The 20,679-nt window shown below is 39.0% G+C and overlaps 1 protein-coding gene across 2 annotated transcripts in view; it reads right to left on the reverse strand.

The window, feature by feature from the left end:
• Nucleotides 1-20,679, reverse strand: part of PCSK5 (proprotein convertase subtilisin/kexin type 5) — a 256,873-nt gene extending 236,194 nt beyond the window's left edge. For both annotated transcript variants that reach the window (XM_084504938.1, XM_084504939.1), the window contains exon 1: nucleotides 20,097-20,679. In XM_084504938.1, the coding sequence (XP_084361064.1) occupies nucleotides 20,097-20,294 (198 nt within the window). In that variant the 5' untranslated portion in view covers nucleotides 20,295-20,679. The remainder of the gene's footprint in view (nucleotides 1-20,096) is intronic.

The raw sequence follows: 20,679 nt of genomic DNA on the forward strand, positions 1-20,679 counted from the left end.
TATGGATGTTCTTGTTAAATTGTTGTTTTTTTTTTTTTTTTGTTTGTTTTTTTTTTTTATAATTTAACTACCAGGTCTTAGAGGCACCCTCAGAGGAAAAGCAATGCAAAGACAGAAACACCAGACTGCACAGCTAACCACCTTAGAGACTGATGGCAATTTAGCTGTTTTATCCTTGGGAAATCTTTGTAATCTCCTTTTTGACCTGGGAGACCCGATCTCTTTAAAATGAGATGGAGAAACATTCCTGAGGAATTGCCTGGTGAAAAGCAAGGAGAATGGGTGGCAGTAGCCAGGGAGACCCACTCTTTTTGGAAGTAAGCTTCATCACTGAAAACTTCAAATGGATATATACATAAATTTTAAAAGTACTATGCTACACTTATTCAAGAATAAAACAATTCACAGAAATTACAATCCTACAATATAATACTAGAATCCCAGAAAAGCACAGCATCCACATATACAGATTAATTTCATATTTATTAGTCCTGGTTTTCTTTTTAAAGTTGAGAAAATGGATACATTGAAACAAGAGATAAACTTTGTCCTTGGATTATATTTGTTCCATATGCAATTTCATATTTTAAGGCAGTATTAAAATAATCTAGGACATAATTACTGAATGAATTCATCTAAGTTCACATATGAGTGTCCTCACAAACTCTATGAGGAAATATAAATGCTAAAGTTACCAGTTAAGTATACCTTAAGGATGTATTTATAAGCTCTAAACTGACAGATATGATTAAGCTCTCTGAAACTTCTATGCATTACAGCATGAGCAGGGAAGTTCTTCAAGCTAATGGAAAGGAGCACAAGAAATACCTTCCCAACAGTTTCTTATCTAGTGAAATAATACACTGATTTTTATTTATTTGGTTTTGTTTTTGAAGAGAAGAGTTACCTGGATGTCTGGGCTCAGACTATATTTCTCCCAGGATTACTATCATCATCTCATTTTGAAAAAATTACCTCAACTCTGCTTCAAATTTTAAAACATTTAAAATGTCACAATACAAAGAGGAAAGGATGTTTTGGAGCAAAACATCCTTTGTTTTCGGGTCCAGAGAAGGGCGACAAAGCTGGTGAGGGGCCTGGAGAACAAGTCCTACGAGGAGCGGCTGAGGGAGCTGGGCAATAAAGCTGGGAAATAATGATGTTGAGTCTCTGTATTATGAGAAATATATACATTACAAGAATATCTACTGGGTGTGGGGGAAAAGTGCACTTTCGGTGTTCCCAAACTTGGCTACCTGAAAGAGTTCAAGCAAGGTGACGTTGGTATGAACACACATCACCTCAGACTACAGACCCAGACTACACTGAAAGCATGAACTCCAGCTATGCTCAAACACACAAATAACCCAGTTCTCAGTTCTATTTTAAGCCCAATTAGCTAATATAAATTCAACAGCCCAAGTTGTGCAAACAGCTCTGTATGTGCTCGAGGTAATCATAACCTAACTTGACAGTTCATCTCTGCTCCTCTTATGTTTCTTTCCTCTCAGGTTTACTGCAAGGGGACCTGCTGCATCTGCAGAGTGCTGCTGTTTCTGAGCAGTGACACCCTGAACAAGCTGGGCTTGACCTGACTCATCAGGTCTCCTCCATGGAAATTCAGATACAATGAAACAATAAACACCATCACCTCAATAAAAATGCTATACTGTAACCAACAGTTCTTGCTTAGTTTCTTAAATCTAGGAAGTCTCTGGAAAACAGAAGAGTTCAGCCGGAAAAAAAGGAGAAACCCTCCTGGACCACTGGCATATGGAAAACAAACAAAACCTCAACACAGACAGACAAATTAAGCCACATAGCTGTTGTAACAGAAACATATAGCTTAAGGATACGGTTTAGTGGGGACTGTTAGCGTTAGGTCAGAGGTTGGACTCGATGACCTTGAGGTCTCTTCCAACCTAGAAAAATTCTGTGAATTCTGTGATCACATTTTCCATATAAATAAATCAGGTTATATCTCGGCACATTCTAGGAATGTGCCAAGACTTTACCCTTGAAAATTCCTCTCCTTCTTTTCAGACAAGGAAAAAAAATTCATAACCTTACTGAATTAATATATGTCACTCCTGACTTCTTTTGTATTTTTCCTTTGTGTTTCAGCTATTTGCCTGGGCACTTACCTTGAACTCAAAAAGTACCATTTGGATTTTTAAATGGTGATGTCAAAAAGGAATAACAGAGTCATTAAAATAAAGTAGCTCTACGTAATGTTCTCTCAGATAAGAATGCTACTGCTGTTACTTACATCCTGTTGCATTTTACTTTAAAACTAATACAGCACACTAAATCTTTTACTGGAAAATAAATAAATAAATAAATAATGACTTCTGTAGTATTTAAACTTTTATCGTGCTTTGCTAATAGGATAGAAAATCCTGAATTGAATTTTAATTTCTGATACTGAGTTTTTTTCTAAATCACTTTGCAAATTTTAATGTGAATTTGAATCATTATGCATATGTTAGGAAGCTTTAAAATTCTCACATTAAAAAGAACATAAAACATATCAATTTGCAGTGGAAATTCTTTACATAAGTTCATATATTCCACTGTGGACTACTGCTACAAAAATATTCTTTTTAGTAGATTTTCTTGTCAAGGCTTTTGGTTGAATATAATCTAAATATAAAGTCTTAAGTATCAATTCTAAACAACAAGTAAAATTTAATTCAAATTAGAATTTACATTTAAATGTAAACTATATGTTTCTAGTTAGATTCTCCAAAATATTTTAGAATTTCAATGTTCTATTTTTTTAAATAGAGAGATGTCCTGCTGTAAATATATTTTAACATACACTTCACAATATAAAGCAAAATAATTTTCCTCTACAACCAGTAATTGATTCATAACTTCTATGAAATTCAGGTACATTGCACAAAGCTTTCTAGACCATACTTTCAGCATACAGGTTACTTTCCACATCTGTGTTTTAAAACAACTATTGTCAAATGAAATTCTGCTTTTGGCAACTGCAGTACTTAATGATTTTTTGGTAACCTTATTTAGTATTTGGAATTAATTGGAGAAAAAAAAAAAAAAAAGAAAAAACACTAAAAAACAAATACCAGCATAAAATATTTTGTTTCATTAAAAAATAAATGTTTTAGAATGTAACACAGCTAAGTTGTAGTACAACTATATTTGCAAGAATGGGAAAACATTGATTTATAGAGAGGTTATAGGTCTCAGAAGTATTGTGAACCATAAAGTAAGTTCACATATTAAAAAGATATTAATTAGAACTGTATGACAGCTTTATGTTAATACACACTTAATCACACTAAGAATAATTGATTTAATCTACCCTACTAAACAGGATGAACAAATCTTCCAAAGAGGATTGTGGTAGCATTTTTGGATTATATATTCATTCACATCCTGTAAATTTGGGAATCTCTCCTGTGAAAGGGGAAGTAGGTTAGCTGTTTTTATTTAAAAATAAAACTGTATACACATTTGATCGTATTTAATTACAAACAACGCTACTACTAAAAGCAAAAGAAACAAACAAAGAAACAAGCTAAATCACACAAAGAAAAATCCTGAAGACATCAGGCAGTTAAATAAAACCAACAGAAAGCTGCCTGAATACAGAGCAGATGAAAATGATGTTTGAGTCTTACATGGATGAGCAATGAAAAGAATGGTGCATTATACACCACAGGTCATACAAGACCTGTCTATGGTAGATTCATATCACTTCCAAAAATGATGAAAGAAACAGATTCTGAGGCTGGCCCCCTACCTTTCTCAGCTGCAGCTCCAAGAACAAGAACTTGCATCAATGTTTAAAGGAGGGCAGCAGCCCTCTATGAATCTGAACTGTGTTGTTTACTGATACCTTATGAACATCATCTCTGCTACGTGATACCACTTCCCAAGAGATGAGGACATAGAATAAGTCCTCAGTGAAGCTAAGAATGGATATAATGTGGCGAGTAGAGGGTATCTATGGTTATATGGTACTAGAGGGTACCAAGTTGATTATTCAAATGCCAAATCACAAGAAATTTGACCACAGTACTTGAAATCTTTTAATGTCAGTAAGGAAGAGTTTCATCCACCTCCTCAGTAGGACTAACAAACAGGTTGTGGCTGTAAGAAATAAGCAGCTAAAAAATAATGAATACAGAGATTTTTTTTTTTTTTTTTTTTTTTTTTGGGGGGGGGGGAAGGAGGAGCTAGGACCCCTCAAAGCAGATCTTTGTATGAAGTACATGTTTGTTCTTCCATGAGATAGAGAACAAAGCCGTTTTCACATCTCTCATGAAATTTTACTGTCCAAGTACTTCACACCTATAGACCTTACTAAATTATAGCCCCAGTGTCCCAGTGTGCTTTGCCTAAGAAGGCATCACAGCAATCGGAAAATTCATGTCCCTATCAAATAAAGTAAAACAAGGTTGCTCAGCAACCCGCGATCGTGAGGTTTCAGTTCCAGGGCAACATTAAATATTTCATGAAAATTCTCAAAAGGAAATCAATTACTGCCTCCTTTTCCATTAATCTTTTCTATTGTTTCTTTTCAAAACACAAAGCAATGCAATGCAAACTGATAGTTCATGCCCTTCTGTGAAGCCCAATGAGTCACCACCTCATTTCTTTAAGTAAAAATGAGTGCAACAAGCAGTGTATTTATGTTCAGCTAAATGAACAAACTTGACCTCTCCAACATTTAAGTGACTTCAACACAGTTATATACCATCATCCATTGCAAGTTCAAGCCATAACAAATGTTATTTGTATCTACAAAGCTGCTAGGCAATATGGTAATGTTTGTTTCAGTAAACCGCCCCCATAATGAAGCCATCAGATAGGAAACAAATACCTTTATAATCTCAAGGGGTCCACTAAATTGCCACTGCATTCTGAAATCTTTTTTCCTCTTTAACAACTCACTACTCTGTAATATAAAATAACTAAATGATATACTGCATTGCCTGAAATGAGCTGTGTTGCTATTTTATTGACTTCCAATCCTATTTCATGTTGTATTACTGAACAAACATAAAATGACAATGAGAGAAATAGGATAGATTCTCGTTCTATATCGTGAATGTTTACTTAAGTAGCAAACAGAACTGCTATATTCCATACATTATTAGCTACTCCAAACTGTAAGGATTATTGTTTTTTCCTAATCTTTACTCTCTGATATGCAATTATAATACCGCAGAGTAATGTGATTTGACAAAGTTCTGACACTGCTATTCCAGTCATGCAAGCAGTACAAAGAGTAGTTAAGAAATAGGTTTTACTTTTTTAACAAACTACAGCAAGAGAAGTTTCACAGTAAAGAATGTTCATATTCCTTTTAAATCTTAATCATAAAATATTTAATAAGCATTGTCCCTGTCCTGAAACTCCTAAACAGTTCCAATGGGATCAAGTTCCTTCTGATTTACAAAACCATAAATCAGAAATAACTCTGTTGAAGCTAATGGAATTTAAGAGGCACAAATCAAGGGAAATCAAATCTAAAGGGAATACTTGTATGAGTAAAAGATTTAAGAACTGGGCGCCAAGTTAGATATGCCATTATATCTCTACCCAGTTGTTTCAACATCAGTATAAAACTCTTAAGCACGTTAATAGCAAGAGAGTTTATAACATTCAAAATGACTAATGCAGTGGCCTACAGTAGTCATACTGTTTCCAGTGAACATTTATATTGCCAGCAATAAACCTTTTCACACTGTACTTTGTCTTGCAAATCTGAATTCAGGTCTTATTGGTCCTAGTAAGTACAATGTTTTCATTTAACTGACTTTCTCATGAGACTTGATTTAAGTAATTTCCTCCTCTATCACCAATATAATTTACGGAAGAGTAATAAAGAAGTGACTCATGGGAATATCTAGGACTCGGTTAAGTTCATCTATGTGATGTGTGTAGGCATTAAATCCAATGCTCTTTACAGTGAACCTACATCACACTTTATCACTTTGTCCTGTATTAAAGCCTGATGATCTACCACTCTGTACAGCAGGCTTAACTGAACACAGATTAACACGCAACTTGTCCAGAACCAGGCAAGATGCTGATACATTTTCCTATCTTACTTTGTCAGTGCTAGAACTGTACAAAATATATACTCCTTTGTATAACAGTCAGGTTTGCCAGTAATTGTTAGGTATATAACCATCTCTACACCCACAGATAATCTCATGGATTTTGATAAAACAAATTGAGCAACAATTTATTCATATGAGTAACAGTTTCTGGAGAGAATCTTTTTGTTTCTGAGGCTTAGTAATTCAGAAAAAAAAAAAAAAAATCTCTCTCTGACAAGATCTACAGGCACTTGCAAAGAAAAAGCAAGTAAAAAAAAAATAAAAAAAAAAAAACAATTAAAAAACACATTTTATTATGTACCATTCAAGCCTTGTAAGAAAGAAAACATCAACATCATCATAACTAATGTGTAGTGAAGTTTTTTTTTTTTAATAGAACTGTTAATTCTAGGCATAGGCAGGTAAACCTGAGAATATCTACCTCCAATTACAACAGAGAAAAATGTGATGTGTTAATTGAGAAATATACAGGTCTCTCCTGCTATACCAGCTTCCATTGTGCTGGAAGAGCTATATATTTAGTGCTGACTGGAATCAGTGGGATCCTCGACTGTATTTAATGGGAGCTGTGATAAGCACTTAATGAAGAAATTTAACTGTTTTGATTACAGACCTCAATAAGGAACATGGCCTTTATTTTAAGTAAACTTATCATCACAATGCCTAGACCTGTTTACCAGCTTTGGACTGATTTCAGACTACAGATTAAAGTCAGGGAGATTTGAGAGCAAATTGTAGCTCATAATGAAATATCTAAATTTTCTAAAATCAATGAAAAACTTCAGGTCAAAGCTTACACAAATTTCACACATTTAAAGACTATTCCTTGATGGCCTTTTTTTTTTTTTTTTTTTTTTTTTTTTTTTTTTTTTTTTTTTTTTTTTTTTTTTTTCTGAGAGTAGAATTGTAGGACCTGAAGGCTGAGTGAAGGCTCAGCCACGTACCTCAGAGTGAATTTCCTGGTGAAAGGAGAAATGTCTCTGCTGTACATTTCTTATATTGGTAACAGAATATTGAAATAGGGAAAACTTGGTCAGCTAGAATGGTAGCAATGAATTGAATAAAACTATGAATTATGTTTTATAAATGGATTTTGATTTCCATTTTGAAACATCTGTTTCTGTGGTGTACCAGTCCTACAAGGCCAGAAACATTAAGAAATCAACACAGATTGCAGTCACTGCTAGAATTGCACACTGTGCAGTTAAATGTGTCAGATTAATATTCCTAGTTCCTAGAAATTATTCAGATTTCGCAAGATGGAAATGGTATTTATGTCTAAGAAAGTTTCCAAAAGAGCAGTCTGTTGCAACGATAAAAACATTTATTGATAAGATGCATGTAGTTGCCCTTTCCAACACAGTCCAGAGACCCCTTAAGCCAGAGGATGGTTCACTCTTTTAGAAGGGCTCAGCAACCCTGCTTACTCCTAGTTATCATTTTTCCCAGTTGATGTCTTTGTGACTTTTCAGTTCTCCATGATCATCATGCACTGGCAAAAGAACTGCTCAAACATAAAGGTCTGCTCAAACACAAAGGATATTCAAAATTCTCTGAACTGAAGCAAAGGTTTGCTTGACCAGAGAGGCAGAAAGGTGTAATGACAGTAATGTATGGGCATGTGACAGAGCATCAAGGAAATCCCAGATATTCTATGTGTCTTCTCTGGTAATGACCTTGTACTTTACATACAAGGTGTGAATAAAACCATACTAACATTGTGCTTTATATCCAAAGGAGGGGACTAATTTGGTTTATAATGGAGCAGAGCAGAATCTTTCAAGAAGCAAACAGTGTTGAAGTTAATGCTGCAACACTAGTTGGGACTGAAGCTCCTGTCATGTGACAGTGATGGGACACTTCTGGTCCATCAGACTCTCTGTTACAGTCAGAGCATATGCAAATGCATTTCTAATATTCATGCTAACAGATAATTGAGGCCTTTACACACTGCAAATAATTGCTTTGCTGAGCTGAATTTCAGAGACTCTCTTCCAAGTCCAGTGAGAGGAGTGTTTTCCTTTAAGAGCATAAAAATCTAATCTGAGCTGGAAAACCACAGTTCAGGTATCTGCACTGGCTCCTCTCCGCTTCCAGCTGGTAAAACTACTGCTTCCTGCACAGGATGGGGGTTGGTTGGTTGGTTGAGAGAAAACAGAGCTCATTCCGTAGTCCATTCCTGCAGGGAAGCTGTGCTACTCATTTGCAAGAAAGGTAGGGAAACTTTCCTAGCTTAAAACCCTGCCATTGCTGTTCGTTCACACTTGGCTCACTGGACAGAGCCCAGCATGTTCACAGAACATTAAAGATTTTTCACAGTTGAGCATTAAATAGTTTTGTTTATTTTCGTTCAGATCAGATAGACTACTTGAGATATGATACTTTAAGTTCAAATATTCTGCAAGACAGAGTTTGGAAGGAATAAGGATGACGTGGATGAATAAAAAAGCTCAGTAATTTAAAATAATTGAAAGTAATACAAGTAGTGGCATGAAATCTCTCACACACACAAAAAAAAAGTTTTCATATTTCAGGACAAGTGAGTGACCAATTGATGTCAATTTTAAAAGGCAATCTGAACCACTTTGGACATGCAAGTCACTATGAGATAAATGAGCATAAAATGTAAGAGATGGGAGAATTAATGAACACAGAGAAAAAAGGACCTCTTTGAAAATAGTCAGAGGAAAATTCTGCCATAAAAACTATTAGTGTTCTTTGAAGAGGCCGAGTGTACAGAAAAAGGTGGCCAGAGAGCTATACCTTGGTTGGACTTCCAAAAGGCTTTCACAGTGTCTCTTATCAACAGCTTTTAGGAAATTAAGAACCCATGCCATAAGGTCCTTGCAGAAGCAAACAATCCATTAGACTACTAAAAACATAGTTTAGGAGCAATTTGTTATTTGTTTATTAAAAAGTAATTAGCTTTCCACAATGGAAGGAGGTCCCTGCTGGAGTTTCTCTGGGATCTGTGCAAAAACATTTTCTGGGACCTATGCTATTTCACGAAAAATGACATGGAAAAAGGAGTGAGAAATGAGAAGTAGCTGTCAGCTACTGTCAACAATCACAGATGTAAAGACTGCAGCTGGCTGTACATGAGCTGCAGAAGGACGCTGCAAAATCCAGTGACAACAACAAAACAACAAATTAAATCCAGCATAGACATATGTAGATGAACTGGTGCACACACCAAACCTCACATTAAGATGAAGTGTTTTGAGATGCCCATTACCACTGAGGAGTAACCTTAGGAGTACCACTGAGTGTAACCTTAAGGGTACAACAGGCTAATAGTCACAGCACCTCAGCTTGGTAGAAATCCCAACAGCAAAGCACATACTAAAAATTATCAATAACAATATTGAGAACAAAGCAGAGAACATCAAGAAGACACTGTGAAAACAATCCAAGAGTTTGCCATACTTTGAGTGCTCTGTGCCACTCTGATTCCCTCTGTTCAAAGAAGAAATGGAAGAGCTGGAAAAGTTTCCAAGCTGCAGAAGAGAGACAAACCAAGATACGGAACATCTTCCACATGGGAAATAGATAAGTAAGCTAACAGTCTTCAGTCTGAAGAAGAGACAACTGAGGGGGAAATTTCAGAAATGTGTGGCATAAGAAGAGTGAACATAGATCAACTTTCACTGTCTTTCAATTGCCATCAAATGGAACTAGTAGGAGTCAGGCCTAAAGCAAACAGAAGACAGGTGGTTCTTCATACAATGAAGTAACAAACAAAAACTATGCCAAATAATACTGTGGATGCTGAAACTTTACTTCTAATTGAGACACTGGATAAGCATTTGGACAAAATAAAAAATAAATAAATAAATAAAATAAAGAGTTTCTAAGTATACAGAAATCACATCCACTTCAGGCAGTCTTCTGAGTTGAAAATAGCTGAAGTGGCTATGAGGAAGAGGCATCAGATGCTTGTTTTGTTCCTTCTCTCCCACAAACAGTAATGTAACATCACTGCCATAGGCAGGCAGGCTAGATGAATCTCCCAACTGACTCAAAGTGCCCTTGCATCCTTACAGGTCTGTCTGAATAAAGGCTTTTGACATGAACAAAAACATTACAGGAAATATCTTTAGATGCCATACTACTGGCCTTAGAGCTATAAGACAGTGTGCATTTTCTTTGCTGTTTGTTTTTAAGACATCAGGTTACTGTGTTAATATGCTTTATAAAGAAAAAAAAATATATCTGTAAAAGTAAAAAAATAAAAAATAAAAACCTACATTTATCCAGAAGGGAGGCTACATGCTACCATTGATTAAGCTAAATATTTAAAATAAGGAGAACATTGTCTAATTGCAGGCTTGAATGTCAGCCACACAGCACTACTCAGTAACATGTTTGCCACCCACTAAGCACTCACTGTTGCACAAAGGAGTTTTTTTTTTTTTTTTTTAATATTTTTTAAAAGAGTTTTTTTAAAAACACAGAAGTGTTTTTATTCCAGTTTGAATGAGTATGGAAATGTAGCAAAGGTTTTGAATTTAACTTGTAACATCTCTGTAACTCTGGATTGGCCCTGAAAACAAACATAAATGATGCCTACTCCTTGCTGGCACAAAAGTGTCTCAAAAAAGGAGAAAAGCTTTAACTCAATGAAAATGAAAAAAAGGCCCTTTGCTGATGTATATTCCTCACTTATTGAAGTATCCTATCACTGTGAGAGCAAAATCCTTCTACATAGAAGAGTCTGTGCTGACAATTTTTTTTCTTTCCTGATTTGTTTAGCACTGTATGATCCATGATTATGCCTGGCTAATGCGCCTTTTACAATCTCATCTCCATCATGTACCATCTAGCAAGTACCAGCTGGCATGTACCATGTACCAGCTAGCAAGAATCCACACCAGCTGTTCTGGTTACATTTCATGGTGTGATTCTGATACTCTTCTGGACTTGCCACCATTTTTTTTTCCAAAGAGTTTTTCATTGTGTAAATATCAATCAAATTGGGTCCAACATGTTGCCAAATAATCACTTACTCTCTTAAGATATATATCTCTGGCAAGCAGGCTTCTGTTTGATTGTGCCATTTCTTCTGTTTGGCAGGTGACGAAGAGCACCACAACTCCTCACTAAGGACCATATAATTATTCAACTCCATGGATGACATATGCATCTTCCTATTTTGTGATTTTACAATTCATCATTTGGCAAGGAAGAGAAAGATACACTGGTCAAACACAAAACCAGAGAACACAGCTGCAAAACATGCAAATGAAATATTGCAAATATCTTGTCTGACAAAGCCTAGAGAATTATTTATGACATTGTACAAAGCAGTAGGGAGGCTCTGTACATGCTGGACATCTTTTCTGGTCAAGGCAAACAGATTTCAATTGAAACACTGCAGTCAGGATGACCATGGAAGCACAAAGCCAATCTTCTAACAGGAAACCAGAAGTCAGCAGCAAAATTGAAGACGGGTTTCCCCACAAATGTACTTGAGAAACAGACAAGCCACTTAAGCACAGGAACAAATAGATGTATGCTGCTACAAGTAACATAACCACTTTTAAAACTTGTTAGTTTTAACTTGTTTGAAAAGTGGGAAAGAAATCAACTTAATGAACCCTGATAAGGTTTATAACAGCAATGGCTGATGAACTGATGATCCAGTCCTATTAAATATCCCTGTGATTTTCATGTTCATTTTGAGGCAATGCTTTGTAAGTTACATACTGTATTTATATCCAAGTACTACTTGATTAACAGTCCCTGTCAAATTCCTGATATAGAGCCCAACATTAAGCTATGGAATAGCAGGTCAAAACTATGTAAATAATGTTGATACATTCATTCATTGCAGGGGAATGCAAATGACTGCCTGCTAGAGTTCCTCTAGAAATGGGTTTTGGTCGATATTTTCACTGACCTAAAATAGTGGTATAGGAAACTGATCTAAATAGTGGCATAGGAAATACACCCATAAAGGATAGCATAGATGAAGAAGCAGCGAGGACCTTGAAGTACATCGTGGGGCAGGAGGAGAATTCAAAATTGACAAATTGTAAACTGAGGCCTGGAACAAACAGGCCAAAATTCAGAAAGGGAATATACACAGTGCTACATGTACCCAAGAATTAACAATTGGACAAATTCAGGCTGGAGAACAACTGGCTAGGAATTTGGCAGAATCAGTCTGTGAGCTATAGCAGACCACAAGCTGAACTAAGTCAACAATGTCATACGGCTACAGGAAAGACAAACACCATAATGGGCTACACAAACAGCAGTGCTGTCCTCCAGACACCTGAAGAAATCCGTATGCTATTCTCAGCTGTAAAGCTGTAACAGCTCGTTTCCCAAGAAGATGTGGTTCTCTTATAAAGAACAGTGAATCCATGACCTATCTGAAACAAGGGAAAGAACTGGGCTTGTATGAAAAAAGCCAAAAATAGGTGCAAGGAAGAATTAAATGCTACAACTTTTCTGATTTTGTTACTCTTTATGTTCATGAAGAAATAAGAAATCCAGCCTTGAACTGCAGGAAGAATGTTGCAGCTTGTAGTTCAGAGGAGCAATTGGCTGTGGCCTGGCACTGTGGAGCTTCTTCAGGGAAGATGTCTGAAAAGTGGTTAGATGTCTGCTATGAAAGAGATAGGCATAGATGGTCCTCTTAAGAACATGGCAATGGATAAGGTGATCTCTAGAGACCTCCCCCCATCCCATGACTTCTACAACTGTCAGCTATTATGTACCAGACATATGACACACTACTGATTTTCATTACTATGTTTTACTGATTTCTTCCTCCTCTTCCATTTTCATCCAGCCTGGTCCACTTCATCTTGCTTGAGAGGAGTAGTTCCCACAAACACTGCCATCTGAAAATTGGGTTTGCAACTAATTGCTATTCTTAAAAGTATAATTTAGTGTGTGTTTGCCTAAGGGCTCTAAATAAAAAATCATCGCATAATTTGTAGCCTGACTACTATGCTGTAAAACCAGATTCTCATCTTCCCTCATTTTACAACAGCATATGAAGGCTATTAGATTGCCTTTATAACCAGAACCCATTTAGCACATCCTATTCTTCATCTACCTCCTAATGAAAGCTCACATTTAGTAGTAGTATGCTCTGCTCTCTTTCCCTTCTCCCTCTCATTTTAACTGCACTGACAAGAGAATTACTGCTAAGTATGAAGTAGTTAGACATGGCATACCCTTTGTATTCTCCAATACGTGCTGTTTTTCTGTTTTTGTGTCATGTACCCATCTGCAAGAATGTTGTTTTGGTGTTGACATTTTCCAAAGATCTGTCCATCTAGTTATTCTCCAACAGTTCCCAAAAGTACTTTCTGTACCACAAGTAGGAAATAATTTAATTTTCCTTGTTGTATCTCTGTAAACTTACTATACCTGCACATGCATATAGTCTGGAGTACACCTCACTTTGATTCTTCCAATACCGTAGTCCCAGTACTTGCATCTTTAGTTCTCAGGAGGTCACTAAACTTATTCCAGCTACTAACTTAGGTAAGAGTGGACACTGTTTCAATGTCATGACTACACAGGCTTTTAATGGGCTTGTCTATATTATTAACTGTCTATTTTACTATTCTTGGGTAGCTGAAATTCTTTACATGTAGAGACAGACCATCCTGCTTTTCTGAGTCATCAATATGAGATGGTGGAAATTATGGTAGAAAATTCTAACCTCTGCGGTAGACAGCAACCTTACTTTAGGCTCTCCATCTTAGCATAAGCTCTGTTTTTTCTCAGCTTGATGCTTTTTCTAGTCTATCAACTTCAGCTACTTAGTTTGCAAAATTTTCTTTTGCTTCCCATCGGGAACAGATTTGGAAAATGGAAAACAGACATTCCTCCTATTCTTGCTGATCAATTGATTTTATTGCACAACATCTCCTCTGTGCCATCTCTGGGAAATCAGGTTTGAAATGGACTAATATTCAGTAACTCTTTGTATGATTTACTGGCATTAAGTCTGTAAACTCCCACTAATACCTTTTGACAAATCACATCAGTATTTGCATTATCTATCTCTTGGGCTACCCCTCAACTTAGAATGCTTAGGTGCCTTTCTGTAAACAGTATGTATTTCTCACAGGCAGAACACTGGAGGAAAATGGTATTCTGTCATTTGCTGAGGGTAGGGAGTAGGACACTAGACCCTGAAAGAGATCAGAAAAGAAAAATTACTAGGGAGGAAAGATGTGATTTGGAAAAGTGTTGACCCATCCACAGCTCCTGCCTAGATCTAAGTAAGGAATATGAACAGAAGGATCTAAAATGTATTCCTATACTAATTAAGGCAGCATTTCACTCCCTTGTTGGAGGCACAGAGAAGATACCTTGATGTCTCTCATTCTTCCATTTCTTTCAGGGTATCAGTTGGTGGCTTCTCATACTTTCCTGCACCTTCAAGGAATGACCCCTACCCGAATGAGAAACTCCTGGCTCCTGAAAATGAAGAATCACCAATTTCTAGAAAAGCACAAGCCCAGAAAATCTTCCTTATGTTGAAGCCTACATCTTTCATATGACAAAAAACTTATGTGCTCAGTTTCTTGAAGCTTCTATTCTTTCATCTATATAAATAAAAAAGTCAGGGGAAAAAGCTTATGTCAACAGGTCAAGAGCACAAAAGCCTTCAGCACTGGAGCCAGGAGTAACATTCCCAGCTTCTCAGATGCTTTACAAGTCATCCCTCTGTAAGCCAATGTACCTTTACCCAGGCTATCAAGAATATTTTAGCACCTAAACACAGATTTATATCCAGTGAGAAGCTGTGTTTACAAGGAATGAGGAAAAACATGGGAACCAACATGACATATAAGTATAATTTAAATTCTCATATCTGTATCAAAAGATACAGATATCTTCTTTCACTGCATAGTAACAAATCTCCATGATATTAGCACAGTCATAATATTTATGCCAATTGTACAAAATGCTATACATACTATGTGCTTCAGTATATTTAACCCTCAGCAGCTGCCAAGAGTGAAAGAAACTTTCTAAAATGTCAGTGACCAACACTTCACTCCAAGACAAATGTCTGCTTAGTACAGCCACTGCAAGACAGAAGGGTAAAATATGTCAGCAAGGAGCTGCTAGGGGACAGGGTGTATCCCAAATTGCTCCATCCAGCATGTAACTTAGAACAACTCCTTGGCTGCTTTGCATTATACTACCTTATCACAGTCCCAGAGGGACTGCCAGTCCAGACTGCTTGCTTGAAAGACTCATGCAAAAGGAGTGGAGACATTTTTTCACATGAGACAAGGATTCGCTTGTTAGAGAAACTACTAATTGTACTTCACGGCAGGCCAGAATTGCCTGTAATAAATGGTAAAAGAAAATATAAATATGTATACACACATTTAAGTCATGATGTTACCACTTGTGCTATTCTGAAGTTCAGTCAGACACAGATGGCCTTGGGACTGATTCTTTTGTAGCTTATGCTGATGCTTCACCACATTTGCTTCATTAGCCTTAACAAAGCTGTGGTTGTCACAGAACTTACATTAACAGTAAGCAAGTACTGAAGTCTAAAGTCTTGGGACAAAAGTCTATTGATTGGAGTTTTGAGATCTGCTCAAGCAGGATCTGCTGTCCAAATGAGAAGCTCCACACTGGTGGCACAATCATAATAATCACCAACTTCCAGAAGGCTAACCTGCTCCTTTGTTGCAGTCAACAAAGAGATCTACTGCCTCTGTTTTCATGATACTTAACCTCCACACATCCCTAGGGGGAAGAGAATCTTGCAAAAGACACTGTAACAGCTGATACAATGATAGGTCGACACTGCTGCTCTATTTTTTTCCAAGCCATAGATGAACAAAGTTAATGACAGTCTTGCTAAGTTCACTGTAGGAATTCAAGCATCTTTGAAGAACAGGCTTCCATGTCTACTGCCAATTTCACATTGTTAACATAAAAGGAACATGCAGGATAAATGAGCAGTTTGCTGGACCAATTTGCAGGAAACAAGAACCAGAACATGCAGCCTGGAAAAGCACAGAATCTTCTATGAGTTAATGGAAAACTCCCCTTTCCAATAAGCAGAGAGGGTGAAGTTTCAAATTTCTCTTACAAGAGATGAAGACCTCAAGATAAGTTTGACAGCAAAAGGAGTTTACCAGAAGCTGTGAGTTGCAGGAGTTCTCAATTGCTCACCAGCAGGTGATCTCTAGACCTTTTTAAAAAATACATCTCATCCATCAGTTTATGACTGACTGGTACAATCATTCAGATAGGCCTTGTAGCTTTTCTGTCATCACCATGGCAATGAAAATGAATGTAACAGATATTTCAAGACTCAAAGGATATTCTCCAGATCACACAAGTACCATCAAAAGGAGGAACAAATTCTATTACCAACAGAGTGCACCACATAACAAAAAGCGGGAGAAGGGATGTGCTTGTGACTTCTGGGTCTACCATCTTGTTTGCACTGGCCAACGTAACACACCTTTCAGTGCCACTTCTCTACAAACACAACCAAATTGTTTCCTCCTTTTAACCTGACCTAATTGCTCTCTCTCACTCCCATATCATCTTAAATCTCCAATCATCCAAAATTAACAGGCTGGCAAGAATAACACCTTCAAAACCCTCTTCCATTTTCTACTACTCCCTTCAGCTCTAATCTTGCAATTAGCTGCTGTCAGAATCCTCCTGGTTTGCTTCTTTGTCATTGTCCCCACTTGACTTTTATTTTTGTACACAACTTTGCTACCTTTTCTCTAGAATATTTCAACTATGTTCTTCTTCTGCATCATTTGTGCTATGTCAGTTCTTTGGACCATCTGTATTTACACCTTGAGTTTAGCTTTTTGCACTTTCTACTTAAAGGTGAACTTTCACATTTAATTAAACCAGAAACATTACGCTTAGTACATTACATTTGTGTGTTTGTTTTTTTTTTTTCACCTATTTCAGATTATTTATGGATGTGTGCTATTATGAGACTTGTAATTACCTTCTTCAAGCAAAAGTAAACTTCTTACTGATGAATTCAGCTTTAATCATATTATTCCAGCTTACCTAGAAGGGATGTTATCTGCAAAACCAAAGTTTAATTGGCTGACCTTAGCTGCTACCATATACAGACATTGAGCACGGGAAGTCCTGCCTCTAGCAGAGAATTTTGCTTACTGTTTTTCTCTCTTTCAGTGTTTTGGTGGTGTATTCAGCTAACAGAATGTCTTTCAACATCTCACACCAAATACAGACTTTTAAATTACTTGCAATTGTGTCTCAATAATAAACAGGAGATTTTTACCCCTGCTCATACTCTTTTGCACCTTCTGTTCTGTTATATGTCAAGTAAGTGCCCACTGTTCCAACCCATGCAAAAAAACCTGTTACGACCAAATCTCACTCACTGTTCCTGACTTCCTTTCTTTAAAAGGAAACTACCTTACTCCCTTTTACCCATGTCTATCAAGTGATTTACTCTACTCTACACAGTGACTTTTCTGTGACCTTCACAGAACAGGATCTACTTTTTTTGTGTGTGTATTTTTTAAGAAATACAGTTACACAGTTATTTCACATACACTTTGAAATATGTATTTACATGTTTATGTATGGCCAGACCAGAGTCATTCTGATTAGTTTATGAACTCGATTCTCAAATTGTAGGTCCTGAATTGTAGTGACCAGGTCAGCCTGATGAAAGTTGTATGAGGACCAGGTGGGAACAAAAGAACAGATTCACTGCAGACATTAGACTGACCACTATATATACACACACACACATACATATATATAATACACTATACACACTATATATAATAACCGTGTTGTCACAGAAACACCACTTGGAGATGTTTTTGCATGGAATTACCATAAACTTGGAACTGGCCATCCTCAAAAGATATCTATGAAAGGAAATTTTTGTAATACTTTGTGCAAATGCATAAAAGATTCCTCAGGATATATAACCGTACAATGGAAGAGCCCCCAGCTTTGCGTTGGTGGGACACAATGACAAAAATCCAAAACACATACAACAAGCTCTGTGGAATTTCTTCCCATATGTCCACTGCCTGTGTCTTGTGCTTAAAGGCTGGTTACAGACAGAAGACAAGAAGCCACACATCAGTAGTTTAATACATTAGTGAAGTTTCCTTTCTCATACACACATCATTTAACATTCTTATATTGCTCTTCTACTCGCTTTCTCCCTATCTGCATAACTAAGTAACTATTGACTCCCTTCACAAATGCTCTTTTCATCTGCATATCCTGTAACGTGTTTTCCAGTTGTTCATTATTTATAGTCTCTATTTTCTCTCCTTCCTATCTGTACACCTGATCAGTAATGTATCTATTATTAATATGTCATAGTTATGTACATGGCACTTCACTGGCACATAAGAAGGCAACAGTGGCTTACTACATTCTTTCCTTAATTCAACAGGAGGTTTGGATGTGCAAGTCACAAAAAAAGCAGGCCTTAAGTTAGGCAGTTGACCTGGTAAAAGATAAAAGGGGGAAGAAGGGAACCCTCCAACTGGCTGTTGCTTATTACACCACTAAAAAGGTCTAAGCAGGAATATGCAGACTTTACCCTGGGGTTCCTTCATTTCACAAACATGGCAATTTAAAGGTCTAGGTTGAATCTTGACACCAAAACTTCCTTTCTAATTTCTGTGCCTCTAAGAGGAAGCTACACTTCCTACCTGCCAAAGAGCACCATGAGGGAAGCTGATACTCAACCTGCCTAAATACCTGCATCTTCATACATCATGTTTTGTGCTGCCTCAGTGTCATTTTCAATCTTTTCTTATGTAAATTATTCATCTTAACAGGCTGCACAACTGTCTCATTCAGGTTTGGTATGATTGGGAACAGCTGAGATGCATGCTTCAAACTTTTGAGTAAAGCATACAGTATGTGGGGACTCACAACACAAACAAAAATCGGGTGTCACTTTGATCTGGATGAAGTAAAAGGCCTGCTGTGTAAACTTGGCTGCATTTTTGTGAATCTCACATATGAGATGAAACCTTCTCTACCTGTAAATGCTCACTCCTAAACTTTCGATTCATGTAAACTACTGTCTAGAATGACTATGCTAGGATGTTCGCACACAGCTGTGCAACAGAATTATATTCCAGGCGCTCGACTCGCTCAGCCCTACGATACGCGAATCCTGTTCTGTGGCTAGTGGTCAGGAAAGCCGAGGCTGCCGGTCGCAACCTCTGTCTGAAAAAGCGATCCCGGGACATTTTGAACGGCAGCCGTGCCTCGCTACGGCAGCAAGGCTGGGACCCCGCGACGAGCGGCTGCTCCCCGCTTGCAACTCCCGGCAGATCCCAGCAATTTGCTCACGGGGCGACCCCGGGACGTGCCGGGATCCAGTCGCTTCCCAGGCCAGCACCGGCAGGCTCCGCAGAGCCCAGGTGCTGCCGGGCCGCCGGCGGGGCAGCGGGCGGGGGGCCCCGATGGCGGCGGCACTGCCGGGGCAGCGGGGCCAGCGCTGTCACCTCTCCGCGCCGCGCCTCCAACCACCCGCGGGGTCGGGACGCCCCCGGCGGCGGCCGCGGCTGCCACGTCCTGGCCGCCGGGGACACGCGCGCTGGCCGCGGGACGCGCTCCGCTTTGATTCCGATTTTCTAAAATTTTACTTTTTTTTTTTTTTTTTTTTTTTTTTTTTTCCGTCCGAGTAAGGGGAGCGGCAAGGAGTGCTAAGTTCAGCCTCCGCCGCCTCGGAGGCCGGCCGAGACCCGGCAGGGCCCCCCGGCCGCCCTCCCGCCCCCGGCCGGCTCCGCGGGGCGCAGCCCCGCTCCCCGCTCCGCACCTGGCCGCGGAGGGGGCGCTGCGGCCGCGCTGGCAGCCCCCGGCCCGGCCGCTGCCTACCTGCCCCCGAGCATCACCTCCGCCGCTCCCTGTCCCCGTCCCCGTCCCCTGCCGCGGCGGCGGGGCGGCAGCGGACCCTGCGAGCCCCTGCCCGGCGCCCGGCTCGGAAGTAGTTGCAAGGAGGGTTACCTGTCCTATATTGACGTATCCGTATTTGCTAGCTATCCTGTTGGCCTCCGGCAGCCCCCCAGCTATCCGCACAGCCCAGTGGTTGGTGTACAGGCGCGTCCTGCAGGCGGGCAGCAGGAACCCCAGCACCAGGGTGAGCCGGCAGAGAAGGTCCCCGCCGCCTCCGCCTCCCCAGCAGCAGCGGCGCTTCCAGCCCATCTTCTCCTCCTCCGCACGCAACCCCCACAAAAACTTCTCCTTCCTTCTTCCGAGGCTCTTCTCCTCCTCGCCTCCCGGCGACACCGGCGGCGCGTCCTCCGAAGTTACCCCGAGGAGGAAACTAGGAAGAGCTTGGAATAGTGCATTGAACCGCCCGCGGGTCAAATGGTGAGGGGCTGGGGATAGTGATTATGAGCGGCAACGGTGATTACTGCTGTCCCCTCCTCCCTCTGCTCCTCGGGGATTAAGTAACTTGCTGGGAAAGCTTCTCGCACAGTTTCTGAGCGCCAGCCTTCTCCCTCTGTCCCCCGCTACATGGGAAGTCGTCTCTCGGCGGGGAGGAGGCTCCTTCCCCCCTCTCCGCGCTTCCCTCCTCTCTGACCTC

Source organism: Aythya ferina (genome assembly GCF_964211825.1).
Source record: "Aythya ferina genome assembly, chromosome: Z".
Lineage (NCBI taxonomy): Eukaryota > Metazoa > Chordata > Aves > Anseriformes > Anatidae > Aythya > Aythya ferina.